This window comes from Nyctereutes procyonoides, unplaced genomic scaffold, assembly GCF_905146905.1.
Source record: "Nyctereutes procyonoides isolate TBG_1078 unplaced genomic scaffold, NYPRO_anot_genome, whole genome shotgun sequence".
NCBI classification, from domain to species: Eukaryota; Metazoa; Chordata; class Mammalia; order Carnivora; family Canidae; genus Nyctereutes; species Nyctereutes procyonoides.
In genome coordinates, this window is record NW_026575052.1 from 17070505 (window position 1) to 17086976 (window position 16472).

Below are 16472 nucleotides of genomic sequence, written 5' to 3' on the forward strand. Positions count from 1 at the left end.
CTGTGGGGTGTGTGTGGTGAAGGGAGGAACAGAGGGCGAGAAAGAAAATCTCAAGCAGACTCCCCACTGAGTGTGGAGCCTAATGCGGAGCTCGATCTCATAACCCTGAGATCATGACCTGAGCCGAAATCAAAAGTCAGCTGCTTAACTGAGCCACCCAGGCACCCCACCAAAAATTTATCTTTACACATCACTCTGAAATTTTCTTCACTTCAGAGATCATGATCAATATAAAGAAGAGGTGTGACGTTGCACAGCATTCTCTGGGAGAACTGGCTTCCATGTGTGTACTGTATTCTGCAGACATGAAACAAACAAATCCATTTACTATTTATGTGTAAATAGCCTGGTTATCAGGCCATTTTCAGCCAATAGTCACATCCAGTGTACCTTTGCACAAAAGACTTAAGGTGTGGTGTGCCAGTATGATCTGTAAATAACTGGTGTGAATTCCGTGTATACCTATGTAAATACATTTGTTAACTGAAATGAACATAAAGAAAATATAAAATCTGGGGGCACCAGGCTGGCTCAGTCAGTGGAAGGTGTGGCTCTTAATCTCAGGGTTGTGAGTTCAAACCCCACATTGGGATATAGGGTTTACTAAAAAACAAAAAACAACAACAACAAAAAAAACCGAAAACATAAAATCTGCAAATAAGCTGATTTATAAATTAAAAAAAAGATGTGTGAGACGAGCAGTGTTTTAAAGGGCAGATAGATAGGGGAGGACCTACAGCTGAAGAAGTCAAAAGGCTTGCCAGAAAGGGGAAGGGAGGGAGACCAGAAGGCCTGCAGCACAGGGAAGGAACAGCAAGTACCTGGGCTTCATTACAACTGAGAGACCGATTTGTGACCCGTGGTTAGAAACAGAGCAGAAAAGGTCATTGGGCAACTCCACCCCTCCTGAGTACCTGTAATCCGGGGTACAGCAGACCACTCAGCAAAGGGTGCTCCACCTGCTTTACCACCTCAGCCCCAGCTTTCTTGGCATCGTGCTGTGTGACCACGGAGGAGAGTCTGTACACATCTAGCGTGTACTCTCTGAAGAGGAAAGGAAGTGGGGAAGGCGTGAGACTGGGCCGAGGCCTCACTTGATCGTAAAGCATTAATTCATTCTCCCAATCTTAAGACAATCCAAGACAACTCTGCTGCCTGGTAGCTTCTATAATGTGACTGGTTCTTCCTTTTATACAAAATACCACTTTATTTTTATGTCTTTCTTTTCTTTTTTACAGATTTTATTTGAGAGCAAGAGAGACAGAGGGAGCACAAACTGGGGTAGGGGGGGCAACAGAGGGGAGAGGGAGAAACAGACTCCCAGGTGAACAAGGAGCCCATAACGTGGGGCTTGACTCCAGGACCCTGAGATTATAACCTGAGCCAAAGGAAGACACTCAATTGCCTGAGCCAGTCAGGTGCCCCTGTGTCTTTTCTTTTTAAAGATAGCTTCAATTAATCTTCTTCACTTATTTCTTGAAATACTGCTTCTTTACCCTTCCATTCTCTTTTTCTGGAATGCCTGTTAAATAAATATCAGATTTTGCTATCTTCCATGTCTTTTTTTTTTTAAACTGAAGGAATACTGTACCCATCGTTTAGTTTAAGAAAGAGGACTTAAGGGATCCCTGGGTGGTGCAGCGGTTTGGCGCCTGCCTTTGACCCAGGGCGCGATCCTGGAGACCCGGGATCGAATCCCACATCGGGCTCCCAGTGCATGGAGCCTGCTTCTCCCTCTGCCTATGTCTCTGCCTCTCTCTTTCTCTCTCTGTGACTATCATAAAAAAAAAAAATAAAAAAAAAATTTAAGAAAGAGGACTTAATTACTTCTGAAGTAATTAAGCTCCTATGAAGTTTAGAAGCTTCACAGCTTTAGAAGCTCCTGTGCTCTACCACCACCATAATCCTATACTACTTCCTCTTCTTCCAGAGTAACTACTATCCTGAACTTTTGAGTTTCTTTCCAGTTTTATATATTTCTATCTATAAACAATGTGTTAAAAATATTATGTGTAGGGATCCCTGGGTGGCGCAGCAGTTTGGCGCCTGCCTTTGGCCCAGGGCGCGATCCTGGAGACCCGGGATCGAATCCCACATCGGGCTCCCGGTGCATGGAGCCTGCTTCTCCCTCTGCCTATGTCTCTGCCTCTCTCTCTCTCTCTGTGGGACTATCATAAATAAATAAAAATTAAAAAAAAAATATTATGTGTATAACCTGGTATACAAATGCAAGTTTCTTTCTACATGCCTAGGAATAAAATTTCTGGATCATAGGTAATTTGCATTTTGAGGTTTGGTTATCAATTTTATTACCTAATATTATCTTTATTTTAAATTTTGCCAATTTGATAAGCATGAGTGGTTTTTTTTAAGTTTTTTTTTTTTAGGGCGGCCTGGGTAGCTCAGCGCCTTCAGCCTGGGGCATGGTCCTGGAGTCCTGAGGTCCAGTCCCACGTCAGGCTCCCAGCATGAAGCCTGCTCCTCCCTCTGCCTGTGTCTCTGCCTCTCTCTCTCTCAAGAATAAATAAAATAAAATAAAATAAAATAAAATAAAATAAAATAGGAATTGCCTTAAAAAATTTATTTATTTATTCATGAGACAGAGAGAGAGAGAGAGGCAGAGACATAGGCAGAGGGAGAAGCAGGCTCTTTCCAGGAGCCCGATGTGGGACCTGGTCTTGGATCCCGGGATCACAACCTGAGCCCAAGGCAGCCACCCAACCGCTGAGCCACCTAGGCATCACAACATGAGTGGTTTCTTACTGAAGTTTTAATCTAAATTTCTTTGAATAATCAAGGAGGTTAATTTCCATATAATTATTGGTCATTTGATTTCTTCTGTGAAATGCCTATTTGTCTTTTTCTACTGGACTAATTTTTTTGACAGTTGAATTTGTAGCTTTTGACAAATACAGGATGTTAATATTTACCAGTTATGTGTTTTAAATATTTTCTCCCTGTTGGTTGCTTGCCTTTTTACTTTATTTTACTTTTGATTTACTGAAGGTCTTAATTTCTTTTTTTTCTTTTTCTTTTTTTTTTTTAGATTTTATTTATTTATTCATGAGAGAGACAGAGAGGCAGAGGGAGAAGCAGGCTCCATGCCAGGAGCCTGACGTGGGACTTGATCCCGGGTCTCCAGATCACACCCTGGGCTGAAGGCGGTGCTAAACCGCCGAGCCACCCAGGCTGCCCCTGAAGGTCTTTTTTTTTTTTTTTTTTAAATTTTTATTTATTTATGATAGTCACACACAGAGAGAGAGAGAGAGGCAGAGACACAGGCAGAGGGAAAAGCAGGCTCCATGCACCGGGAGCCCGACGTGGGATTCGATCCTGGGTCTCCAGGATCCCGCCCTGGGCCAAAGGCAGGCGCCAAACCGCTGTGCCACCCAGGGATCCCGCCCCTGAAGGTCTTAATTTTAATTTGAATTCATCAGTCTTTTCCTGTAGTTTGTGCTTTTGGTGTGTTTTGTTGAATTTTCCATGCCTTGAGAATAAAAGATAGCTTTGTATATGTACGGTCTTTTAAATGTTTCATAGTTTGGCCTTTACAGTTAAATCTTTAATCCACTTGGAATGAAGGGATCATTTTTTTCCCATATGGATAACTAATGGTCTTTGCACCATTTTTTCTTAAAAAGTTCATTCTTTCTCTGCTGATCTGTAATGCTGGCTCTGTCATAAATTAAATTTCCATATTTATGAGGATCTATTTCTGAATTTTCTAGTCTGTTTCAATGGTTAATGCTCTATCCCTATGCTATATAAATGAGAAAGGATTTGCTTGCTATCTAGGATACATATAAGGAACTAAAAAAAAAAAAAAGAAAGAAAGAAAGAAGAAAAATGGGCTACTTGCATAGATACTTCACAGACAAGGATACATAAATGACCAATAAAAACATGAAAATAGGGATCCCTGGGTGGCGCAGCGGTTTGGCGCCTGCCTTTGGCCCAGGGCGCGATCCTGGAGACCCGGGATCGAATCCCACGTCAGGCTCCCGGTGCATGGAGCCTGCTTCTCCCTCTGCCTGTGTCTCTGCCTCTCTCTCTCTCTCTCTCTGTATGACTATCGTAAATAAAAAAAAAAAAATAAAAATTAAAAATTAAAAAAAATACTGATTTAAAAAAATTGTTTAAAAAAAAACATGAAAATAAAAAAAAACATGAAAATAATTTTTTTAGATAAATATTTTCAGGTAATTTACTCTTACACTTGAATGGTAGTTTAGGTGGGCATAATTGTTTTCCTTTAGAATTTTATTTTCTTTTTTTCTGATTATTTTTTTTGTAAAGACTTTTTATTTATTTATGAGAGACAAAGAGAGAGAGAGAGAGGCAGAGACACAGGCAGAGGGAGAAGCAGGCTCCATGCAGGGAGCCGGATGTGGGACTCAATCCCGGGTCTCCAGGATCACACTCCGGGCTTCAGGCAGCGCTAAATCGCTTGCGCCGCCACCGGGGCTGCCCTATTTTTTCTTTTAAAGATTCTATTTTTAGGACGCCTGGGTGGTTCAGTGGTTGAGTGTCTGCCTTGGGCTCAGGAAGTGATCCTCAGGTCCTGGGATCCAACCCCACTTCTCCCTCTGCCTATGTCTCTGCCTCTCTCTGTCTCTCATGAATAAATAAACAAATCTTTAAAAAAATAAATAAAGATTGTATTTTTAAGTAATCTCTACACCCAACATGGGGCTTGAGCCTGTACGACTGAGATCAAGAGACCAAGCCAGCCACGCATCCCTCCCTCAGAAGTTTAAAGGCTTTGCATCATCACCCTTTGGTTGTCAGTGTTCCTTTTCAGAAATGCAAAGCCATCTTGATTCCTGAAATTTTGTATGTGACTTCTTTTGTCCTTTTGTAACTTTGTAATACACTGTATTTATTGTTCCTAGTGTTGTGAAATTTCAAGATAGTGCACTTTAGCATGGGTTTATTTTCATCCATTGTGCCAGGCACTTGATGGGTCCCTTCACTCTGGAAACTCAAGTCATTTACTTGTTCTATAAATTAATTCATTGGTGATTTCCTTCCCTGATTCTTTGTTCTCTTTTCTGGAACAATTATTATTCAAATATTGGACCTCCTGGCCTAGTACTCCAATTTTCTGGAACAATTATTATTCAAATATTGGACCTCCTGGCCTAGTACTCCAATTTTCTTTCTTTCTTTTTTTTTCCTACTATGTTCTGTGAGGCCATAGAAACCAAAGTTCAATCCCATATAATTCAATGAGGTCTCTTGAGGTGCTACTATCCTTAGTGTTCTATTAATTATATCTTACAGATTATAAAATCCATTTTTTGCATTTTATTTATTTATTTTTTTAAGATTTCATTTATTTATTCATGAGAGACAGAGACAGAGAGGCAGAGACATAGGTAGAGGGAGAAGCAGGCTCCATGCCGGGAGCCCAATGTGGGACTCCATCCCAGGATTCCAGGATCGTGCCCTGAGCTGGAAGACAGACGCTCAACCATTGAGCCATCCAGGCATCCCCCAAGATTTTATTTACTTTTTTAAAATTTTTTAAAAAGATTTTATTTATTTATTCATGAGAATACACAGAGAGGAGAGAGAGAGGCAGAAACACAGGCAGAGGGAGAAGCAGGCCCCACGCAGGGAGCCCAAAGTGGGACTTGATCCAGGGTCTCCAGGATCACACCCTGGGCTGCAGGCGGCGCTAAACCGCTGAGCCACCGGGGCTGCCCTATTTTTTTAATTTTTTTAATTTTTTAATTTTTTAATTTTTTTTTAATTTTTATTTTTTTTTATTTTTTTATTTTATTTATTTTTTTTATAAATTAATTTTTATTGGTGTTCAATTTACCAACATACAGAATAACACCCAGTGCTCATCCCGTCAAGTGTCCCCCTCCGTGCCCGTCACCCATTCACCCCCACCCCCCGCCCTCCTCCCCTTCCACCACCCCTAGTTCATTTCCCAGAGTTAGAAGTCTTTATGTTCTGTGTCCCTTTCTGATATCTCCCACACATTTCTTCTCCCTTCCCTTATATTCCCCTTCACTATTATTCATATTCCCCAAATGAGTGAGAACATACACTGTTTGTCCTTCTCCGATTGACTTACTTCACTCAGCATAATACCCTCCAGTTCCATCCACGTTGAAGCAAATGGTGGGTATTTGTTGTTTCTAATGGCTGAGTAATATTCCATTGTATACATAAACCACATCTTCTTTATCCATTCATCTTTCGATGGGCACCGAGGCTCCTTCCACAGTTTGGCTATTGTGAATGTTGCTGCTAGAAACATCGGGGTGCAGGTGCCCCGGCGTTTCATTGCATCTGAATCTTCGGGGTAAATCCCTAACAGTGCAATTGCTGGGTCGTAGGGCAGGTCTATTTTTAATTCTTTGAGGAACCTCCACACAGTTTTCCAGAGTGGCTGCACCAGTTCACATTCCCACCAACAGTGTAAGAGGGTTCCCTTTTCTCCGCATCCTCTCCAACATTTGTTGTTTCCTGCCTTGTTAATTTTCCCCATTCTCACTGGTGTGAGGTGGTATCTCATTGTGGTTTTGATTTGTATTTCCCTGATGCCAAGTGATGCAGAGCATTTTCTCATGTGCATGTTGGCCATGTCTATGTCTTCCTCTGTGAGATTTCTCTTCATGTCTTTTGCCCATTTCATGATTGGATTGTTTCTTTGGTGTTAAGTTTAATAAGTTCTTTATAGATTTTGGAAACTAGCCCTTTATCTGATATGTTATTTGCAAATATCTTCTCCCATTCTGTAGGTTGTCTTTGAGTTTTGTTGACTGTATCCTTTGCTGTGCAAAAGCTTCTTATCTTGATGAAGTCCCAATAGTTCATTTTTGCTTTTGTTTCTTTTGTTTTCGTGGATGTATCTTGCAAGAAGTTACTGTGGCCAAGTTCAAAAAGGGTGTTGCCTGTGTTCTCCTCTAGGATTTTGATGGAGTCTTGTCTCACATTTAAATCTTTCATCCATTTTGAGTTTATCTTTGTGTACGGTGCAAGAGAGTGGTCTAGTTTCATTCTTCTGCATGTGGATGACCAATTTTCCCAGCACCATTTATTGAAGAGACTGTCTTTCTTCCAGTGGATCGTCTTTCCTCCTTTGTCGAATATTAGTTGACCATAAAGTTCAGGGTCCATTTCTGGATTCTCTATTCTGTTCCATTGGTCTATGTGTCTGTTTTTGTGCCAGTACCACACTGTCTTGATGACCACAGCTTTGTAGTACAACCTGAAATCTGGCATTGTGATGCCCCCAGCTATGGTTTTCTTTTTTAAAATTCCCCTGGCTATTCGGGGTCTTTTCTGATTCCACACAAATCTTAAAATAATTTGTTCTAAGTCTCTGAAGAAAGTCCATGGTATTTTGATAGGGATTGCATTGAACGTGTAAATTGCCCTGGGTAGCATTGACATTTTCACAATATTAATTCTGCCAATCCATGAGCATGGAATATTTTTCCATCTCTTTGTGTCTTCCTCAATTTCTTTCAGAAGTGTTCTATAGTTTTTAGGGTATAGATCCTTTACCTCTTTGGTTAGGTTTATTCCTAGGTATCTTATGCTTTTGGGTGCAATTGTAAATGGGATTGACTCCTTAATTTCTCTTTCTTCAGTCTCATTGTTAGTGTATAGGAATGCCATTGATTTCTGGGCATTGATTTTGTATCCTGCCACGCTACCAAATTGCTGTATGAGTTCTAGCAATCTTGGGGTGGAGGCTTTTGGGTTTTCTATGTGCCACTGAGTATTCTTGACTAATTTATCAACTGACTGATTTGAAGCATTCAGAAAGTTTAAAAAATATTTTATCCAGCATTTTTAATTGTTTCCCATAGTAGGTCTGGTTAGAATACCCACTGTGCCAGACTGCTGGAAGCAAAAAGTTCTTATTTACATGTCAAATACTCTTACAGTTTTTTTGTCCATCTCTCTGGGTTGCATTCTGGGTGAATCTCTTAGTACTATCTCTCACATCTACAGTTTTCTCTTCAACTTTGTTCAGTCTAGAGTTGATGCCATCTATCAAAGTCAGTTTGTGGGTTTTTTTGCTTTTTTGTTTTAAAGTTTATAATATTATTTATAATTGTGTTTTGTTTATAATGTCTCCACCTAACGTGGGGCTCGAACTCACAACCCTGAAATCAAGAGCCATGAGCTCTTCTAAGCCAGCCAGGTGCCCCTGTAGTGTTTTCTTGTTTGGTTTGGTTTGGCTTTAATGACTGAGTTTTACATTTCCAAGATTTCTAAATGATTCTTTTTATTTCTATATATTCATGTTTCATTTTTGCCTCTCTCTCTTCTATCATTTCTTTTTAAAACATGGATGCTATTGCTTGGCATGTTAGAACTTATGTCTTTTTGGTAATATCATGGATATAACACTCATGGCGGTTTGGTTTGGATATAACACGGTGGGCAGCTTGGTTTAATTCTTGGTATGCATACAGCTGAGTCTCCAACAGGCCAAAGCTTGATAAAAGTCCCTAATGACCCAAGCACGTGACTAATAGTGCCCCCACTCCCTGGCTCTACTTTCCTTGAGGGGTAGGAATGGGAATGAGAAAAGGGTAAAAGCCCTACTTTATCCTCTGGCTTTAAGCAGTAAGCCTGGTTTGTCTCCACCATTGGCTTCCTGATTAGAGCCCAGCAAACCTGTAACTTGAGCCCAACTCACCAATTTGCATTTCAGTTCTGTTTCTCTTACCTCAGAGATGTTATGCTTGTCTTTTGAATCTGGCTAGGTCCTCTGTTTCTTTAATGTATTTATCTATCATTGCTGTTGTTTAGAGCCGAGGTAGTATATCAAAGTGTATACTTACAAAGCCATCTTCCTTTGAAGTCACTTTGAAGTAAGGTAGCTTTATGTATCCCATCTTCCCATACCCCAAATTCTGTTCAGTTCTGGGAGAATAAAAGCCTTCCCTGAATCATTTACTGTTATAATCCCAGTACCTAGAACAGAATCTGGCACACAGTAAAAACTCAGTAAGTGTTTGCATGACTCAATCCCTTACCTTCAGGTCTCAGTCTAATATCTTCTTATCATGGAGGTCTTCTCTAGCCACCCTATCTACATAGAAACCCCCCACTCCTCAAGAACTTTCTCTCCTAGGGGATCCCTGGGTGGTGCAGCGGTTTGGCGCCTGCCTTTGGCCCGGGGCGCGATTCTGGAGACCCGGGATCGAATCCCACGTCGGGCTCCCGGTGCATGGAGCCTGCTTCTCCCTCTGCCTGTGTCTCTGCCTCTCTCTCTCTCTCTCTCTCTCTCTGTGTGACTATCATAAAAAAAAAAAAAAAAAAAAAAAAAAAAAAAAAAAAGAACTTTCTCTCCTCTGCCTGCCTGCTTTGTAGCACCTGTCACCATCTGACACTGTGTGTGTGTATACACACACACATATAAAGTAATTGATATATACATATATAGATAGATAGATAGATAGATTACTTTTCATTTGTTTCCTTTGGCCATATTCCTTTGCTGAAATGTAAGCCCCATTACGATAGGGGTTTTTGTTTTCATTTATTTTTGTATACCCAGGACCTAGATGGTGCTTACCATCTAATAAGTGCTCCATAATATCTGTAGAACAAATTTAAAAATAAATGAAATTGCAGGCACTCTACTGAGGCTGTGGATTCAAACACCTGTTTATGTAAGAAAGTTATGTGCCTTATTTAAAACTCTAAATGGGGATCCCTGGGTGGCGCAGCGGTTTGGCGCCTGCCTTTGGCCCAGGGCGCAATCCTGGAGACCCCGGATCGAATCCCATGTCGGGCTCCCAGTGCATGGAGCCTGCTTCTCCCTCTGCCTGTGTCTCTGCCTCTCTCTCTCTCTGATGACTATCCTAAATAAATAAATTAAAAAAAAATAAAACTCTAAATGTCCAACAGTGAGGAATGCTAAAGAAAATTATGATCGGGGTGCTTGGGTGGCTCAGTTGGTTAATTGGCCGACTCATTGTATTGGCTCAGGTCATAGTCTCGGGGTTGTGGGATCAAGCCCGCATCGGGTTCTGTGCTTAGTGCAGAGTCTGCTTGTCCCTCTCCCTCTGCTCCTCTCCCAACCCACTCGCTTGTTCTCTCTCAAATAAATAAATAAAATCTTAAAAAAACAAAAGATAGGGATCCCTGGGTGGCTCAGGGGTTTAGCTCCTGCCTTTGGCCCGGGGCACGATCCTGGAATCCTGGGATTGAGTCCCGCATCGGGCTCCCTGCATGGAGCCTGCTTCTCCCTCTGCCTGTGTCTCTGCCTCTCTCTCTCTCTCTCTCTGTCTATCATAAATAAATAAATAAATAAATAAATAAATAAATAAATAAATAAATAAATAAATCTTAAAAAAACAAAAACAAAAGATAATTATGATCAATGAAGTTAAAAAAGAAAAATGAACTTGTAGGCAAGAGATCTGGGTTCACATCCTGGCTCTTCTGTTTACCGCAAGTACAAACCTGAGAAAGTTACATCTGAATCTGTTTCCTTATCTGTGAAATAGGACACACCAATGCTTACCTTAAAAAGTTGTTCTAAGGGTTTACGTGAAAAAGTGACCAGTAGTGATGCATGGCTTAACTGAGGTTTTAAAAGTCAAACAATGTGAAGACTATGAGGTAGCATGGAGGAATTATTTAGGAAATTACTGAAGTTAAAAAAATCAGAACACAAAATCGTATCTATGCTAATATTACAAATGTGAATAAAATTAATAAAGATATGAAACAATAAATTGTTGGGGAGGTGAGAAACAAGTAAAATATTTTTCTTTCACATTTCTTATTTTTTTATATATTCATTCATTCATTCATTCATTCATTCATGAGACACAGAGAGAGAAAGGCAGAGACACAGGCAGAGGCAGAACAGACTCCATGCAGGAAGCCCAATGTGGCACTTGATCCCGGGACTCCAGCATCATTCCCTGGGCCAAAGGTAGGCGCTAAACCACTGAATCACCCAGAGATCCCACTTTCACATTTCTTTGATCATTATTTGCTGAGGCTGGAAGGAAGAAGGGAGCTGAATTGTTTATCATCTTTCTCCCATATGATGTGGGCTCTGCAAGGCCAAGGACTTTGTTTTGGCTACATTCTTATCTCTAGCAAAATGGATAGTACACAGGCATTTACTAGTCAGTACATTTTTGATGGATGACTTAAAAGGGCAAAGAATATAAATTTTTTAATAGTTTTTAATTGGTAGGGCCAAAGCACTTCTGAATCCAAATTTAAGGAGTGCCTAAATTCCACAGACCTGTAATTAGTTAGGAGCACAAGAGTCACAAGGAGCGTGGATGATTTAGAACTTACTTGCTGAGCTGGTAATCAGTGCCTTTGATGAACTTGAGCTTTTCCAAGGGCACACCAATGCTTTCCAGCATTGCCTTGATCACATTCTCATAGTAGCTGGTTCGGAGTTCTAGAAGTTCCCATGGAGCTTTCATGTTATCCAAGTATGCATGAAGGTCCGCAAACAGAATCGTTACCTGGACATTAAGAGATAAGGCACCACCAAATGTAAATTTGTCCAAGTACCTCCGAACCCGCCTCTCTGCCCTGCCCTTGTTAAATCTCTTTTTTGGCCATTCCCCAAGGAATGCTTGTTTATAGAACATTATTTCTTTTTGTTTTTTAAAAATTTTTTTTGAATTTATTTATTTATGATAGTCACAGAGAGAGAGAGAGAGAGAGGCAGAGACACAGGCAGAGGGAGAAGCAGGCTCCATGCACCGGGAACCCGATATGGGATTCAATCCCGGGTCTCCAGGATCGCGCCCTGAGCCAAAGGCAGGCGCCAAACCGCTGTGCCACCCAGGGATCCCTAGAACATTATTTCTTACCTCACATCCTGCTTTCAAGAAGTCTGCAATCTTAGACATAGGCACGAAGTAAGCCACATGTGGCTTGCCTGTGGTTGCTGTTCCCCAGTAAACTTTAAGTTCCCGCTCCTTGAGTATCTCCTTCAGCTTATCTTCCCCTAGAACCTCCTGTTGTGGAAGCAGAAGAGCTGGTTTAATGCTGGTGCCCCACCTTGCTCATCCTTTACCTTGTGACAAGGCAAACAAAGGCATGTGTCACTGAGGGTCTAAGGTCAGAGCCAGGAGGGAGGTCCAGCCATGTTCACAGTGCTGAGGGAGAGCCAGCCTAAGTTGGTGCTGTTGCTAGTACCACTCCAGTGATATGCCACTGATGTTAGGGAATGGGACATGTCCCTACCTGCATCTTCCCCTCCATCCACTAGAACTCATGTTCCTTCCTTTCAGAGACAATTCTTGAAATACCTGTCACTTCTTCTGGTCTTTATTACTCATCTCCCACTCCAGTTGAATTCCATACAGCATCACACCACTGAAAATGCTCTGGCTAAGATCACAGATGACTCCCATTGTTGCTAAATTCAATGAAAATTTTTAATTTTTTAAATTTTTAAAAAATATTTTATTTATTTATTCATGAGAGACAGAGAGAGAGAGGGGCAGAGACATAGGCAGAGGGATAAGCAGACTCCATGCAGGGAGCCCGAAGTGGGACTCGATCCCCAGACCCTGGAATCACGCCCTGAGTCAAAGGCAGATGCCCAACCGCTGAGTAACCCAGCCATCCCTCAATGAAAATTTTTTAGTCCTCACTTTCTCACTCCATCCCTAAATACTCCCCTCTTTTGGTCCTTCATTTTTCTATTCTCTTAAGTTTTCCTCCTGCTTCTCTGGCTGCTGTTTCAGCTTCCTTTGCAGCTGTACTTCCTAATCATTAAATATTAGCAATCCTTGCAGCCCTCTCTCTTCTCTTTACATTCTCCCTAACTGATCCCTTTCACTTCTTCAATTATTACTTATAAGTTAGTAACTACCAAGTCTCCTGCTCACATCCATATATGGAACAATGTACTTGTTATCAACCCAGTTAATTCAAAATCAACTTGTTCGAAATTAACCTCCTGCTCTCACCTTCCCGCCTCACTCCCCACCCATCTTTTTCACTTACAGTTTCACCCAAGTGCAGTAAATGGTACTGTCATTTACCAAGTTGCCAAAGTTACCCCAAAGCTCCTACCTAAATCCTCCTCCTTCTCTCTGCCTCCATACCACCACCCTAGTCTAGGTCACTATCAGATCCCACCAGGACCTACTACTACCCACCTAATAGGACTCCTGTTATCTATTCTTGCTCCCTCCAGTCCATGTTCCAGAAGGTAGTCAGAGAGATCTCTAAAATGCAAAACTTGATTAACTCATTCACCTATTTAATACTTTAATGGTTTCCTTTTGCTGGAAGACAATATTGGAAAAATCCTAATAGCTCAGTATGCTGCTAATAAAAGAGATTTTAGTGATTCTTCAAGTGATAGTTTGGGGAGGCTGTTAGAAGCCATGAAAGGCAGAAACTGTTTTGCTGGATTGAATCATCTATTAGCAGGACTTGTTAAAATCTGTTTCGAGGCAGCTGGAGTCTGGATCCTGCACTTCCAAGCCCCTGACTATTTGGAACTTGGGGGAATTCTTGCCACTCAAGGAAAGGTCACATCACTTACCCTTTAAAACCAGAGTCAACACCATTAGCTTTTTGTATCTTTTGTCCCCAACCAGCATTATTTTTGTGGAAAAAGACTAGGATAAAGAATCTGGCTAAGAGGAAGCACGTAAAAATTACTCGATAAGATCAAGTTATGAGTAGAAAGAACCCAAATGTCCACCAACTGATGAATGTAGAAACAAAATCTAATATATTCATATAATCATAAATATTTTTCAGCCGTAAGGAATAAAGTTTTGAGAGATGTGACAACATGGATGAAACTTGAAAGCATGCTAAGTGAAAGAAATGAGACAGAAAACCCACACATTACATGATTCTATTCATATGAAATGTTCAGAATAGGCAGATTAAAGACAGCAAGTAGATTAGTGTTCCCCTAGGGCTGCAGGGAGGGGGGAAATGGGCAGTGATTGTCAAATGGGTACAGGTTTTATTTTGGTGATGAAAATGTTCTGGAATCAGATAGTGGTGCTAACTGTACAATCCTGTGACTATACAAAAACCCACAGAAATGCACTTTTTCTTTTTCTTTTTAAGATTTAACTTATTTATTTGAGACAGCACGAGCATGAGAGAGCACGAGTGGTGGAGAGGGAGAAGCAGGGTGCCCATCAAGCAGGGAGCCTGATGCAAGGGGGCCAATCTCAGGACGGTGGGATCACGACCTGAGCCAAAGGCAGATGCTTAACCAACTGAGGCACCCAGGCACCCCAAAATGTACACTTTAAAGGGATGAATTTTTTGGTACGTGAATTGTATCTCAAAAAAGGATTAAAAACAAAACAAAACAAAAAAAACCCCAAGCTGTGGCCTAACCAACGTGTATACACTGCTCTTAGAATAAACTTCACTTTTAAACACAGCCTGAAAGGCCCTCATGACCTGGTTCCTGCCTACTCTTTTTCAACAAACAAGTAAAACACATAGTATCAGATGGTGGTACCTTCAGCAGACAGACAACAGTGAAAAAGGCTATAGAGGAAATGAGACAGTTCTGGTGGCAGGGGGTTTGTTATTTAAATAAAGTCATCAGGAAAGGCCTTCTCTATATTGTGACAATAGTCAGAGGCCAGAAAGAGGTAAGGAAAGGAGCAATATAAATATTTATTAATATTTGATCTGCACTTTGCTCACTCTACTCCAGCCAAATTAGCCTTCTCTCTGAACCAGTGTTCTTTCTCCGCTCTAGGTCTTGACTTGGCTTCTTCTACCTAAAATGACCCCCCAACTCACTCTTCTTCAGGTTAACTTCTACTCCTGCAGTTCCCGGAGACTGTAAGAACAGATGTGGAGGGAAGTGATTTGCATCCTCTAGGCGCAGTTTCGAGGTTACTTCCTCAGCCTTCCCTGACACTCCCTCCAGTCCTCGCCCCTAAATTCTTTCCAAAGCCCCACGGATAGTACTTTGCAGTACTTGTTTCAAAATGTAACCAAGTTTTCGAATTAGGGGGTCTTTCTTAACGTCCAGTTCCCTCCAGACAAGCCCTGGGAGGGCAGGGCCCTGACGTATCCCCAGTGCCTTGCACCACGCCTGGCACATAATAGGGTGGGTGGGGTGGGAGTCCTGGATTCAAGGCTCGACCAACACAAGGTAACTGCACAGAGGAGGTGGGCCCAGTGTCATTTTTGTGCGACCGAGATATCGCGGCTTGACTGGCTGACCGACCGACCAACCAGCAGCGAGGGCTGTAGTCTCTGGGCTGCCGGAGAGCGGAGTCCCCCGACCCTACACACTCAGGACCCGACAGTGGCTCAGGGTCACTGGACCTCGAGCCCCCAGTCCCCCCCAACAGCGTAGTTCCAACCCTGAGGCCCGACCTGCAGGTTCCGGGTGATAAGGTGCAGCTTCTCTTCAGGGCTCGGAGCGTCCCCCATGGCTCCGCCGCCCCTATCTCCCGCGCTTAGCCCGGCACCGCGCCGCTTCCTCGGTCGCCGCCGCCGCCGCGTGCCGGGAACTGTCACGCGGGCCGAGTTAGGTTGCATCAGCTGAACTCGTCGCTCGGCTTGCTCGGCCTGAACCCTTCGCCTGAAAGTGGCGAGGAGAGTCCGGAGCAACTGAGAGTCGAGTGGGTCGATGAGACGGGAAAGGGGCGGAGCCAGTAGGCAGGCGAGGCGGTACGGAGGGCGGGGTTGCGGCGCCTGCGCGGGGCACAACCCCACGAGGGGCGGGGTGGCTTCCTGCCAATCACTGCCCGTTTGCCCGCCCCCTTGCGCTGGCCCGGCAGCCGCGGGTGGGGGAGGTCGGGGAGGGGGCGATAAAATGGCGCAGGGGGCGGAGTGAGGCGCAGTCGTTCGCCCAGGCTTCGGCCCCGCTTCCGGAGGTGAAGAGCGGGAGGGATGAGGGGGTCTTCGTTCCCGGCTGGGAGGGGGATGGGGGCGCCTGTTGCTTCTCCAGGGGGCCGTACATGCCCGTCCACCCCGTTGAAGGGTTGGGAGGCCTTTGCCCTGCTGGGAGAGGGCTGGTTGTCGTTCCTCAGGTGATGGCGGCGGGAGGGGGAGTGTCCCTGCGCCCCACCTCCACGTCGGCGGGCGGTAGATGAGGAAGAGGAAGGCTGTCGGGTCACCTGCGAGGCCCGGACCTCCGTCAGTCTCCCTGCCCAGCGAGGGTGGAGGAGGAGGAGTGTGTCGGGGGCGCTGGCGGTGCCGCTGTCCCGGCCCCAAGGGGGGGCTGTTGCTGGGGAGAGGATCGCGGCTCTTCCCGCCGTGGCTGGCGGGTGGGGGAGGGAGAGGATGACCCACCCCTAGGGCTGGCGCGGCCGCGGTCCCGCTGAGTTGTGGGTGTGAGTGACCACCCTCGGGGGGAGGGGTGCACCACGCAGGCCTGCTGAGGGGGTCAGTTGGGCCCCTGCGGGGGGAGGGGCGGGAGCAAGCCCGCGCTTCTCCCGCCTTCCGCGGGGAGGCGGGAATTCTTGGTATTTTGGGGGGAGGGAGTAGGGAAGTGC

The 16472-nt window shown here is 43.7% G+C and overlaps 2 protein-coding genes across 4 annotated transcripts in view; one reads left to right on the forward strand and one right to left on the reverse strand.

Annotated features, from left to right (window-relative positions):
- The window catches only part of YARS1 (tyrosyl-tRNA synthetase 1), a 33468-nt gene extending 17891 nt beyond the window's left edge, over positions 1-15577 (reverse strand). Inside the window, exons 1-4 of the mRNA XM_055331489.1 lie at positions 15349-15577; positions 11835-11981; positions 11305-11480; positions 915-1044 (exon numbers count right to left, since the gene is read on the reverse strand). Coding sequence (XP_055187464.1) covers positions 915-1044; positions 11305-11480; positions 11835-11981; positions 15349-15513 — 618 coding nt within the window. The 5' untranslated portion in view covers positions 15514-15577. The remainder of the gene's footprint in view (positions 1-914; positions 1045-11304; positions 11481-11834; positions 11982-15348) is intronic.
- Positions 15578-15759: 182 nt separating this feature from the next.
- The window catches only part of S100PBP (S100P binding protein), a 38796-nt gene continuing 38083 nt past the window's right edge, over positions 15760-16472 (forward strand). For 2 of the 3 annotated variants that reach the window (XM_055331492.1, XM_055331490.1), the window contains exon 1: positions 15760-15851. The gene's annotated coding sequence lies outside the window, so the exon portion shown is untranslated. Of the gene's footprint in view, positions 15852-15891; positions 16311-16472 lie in introns of those variants that run through there. The other variant, XM_055331495.1, reaches the window with a different exon arrangement.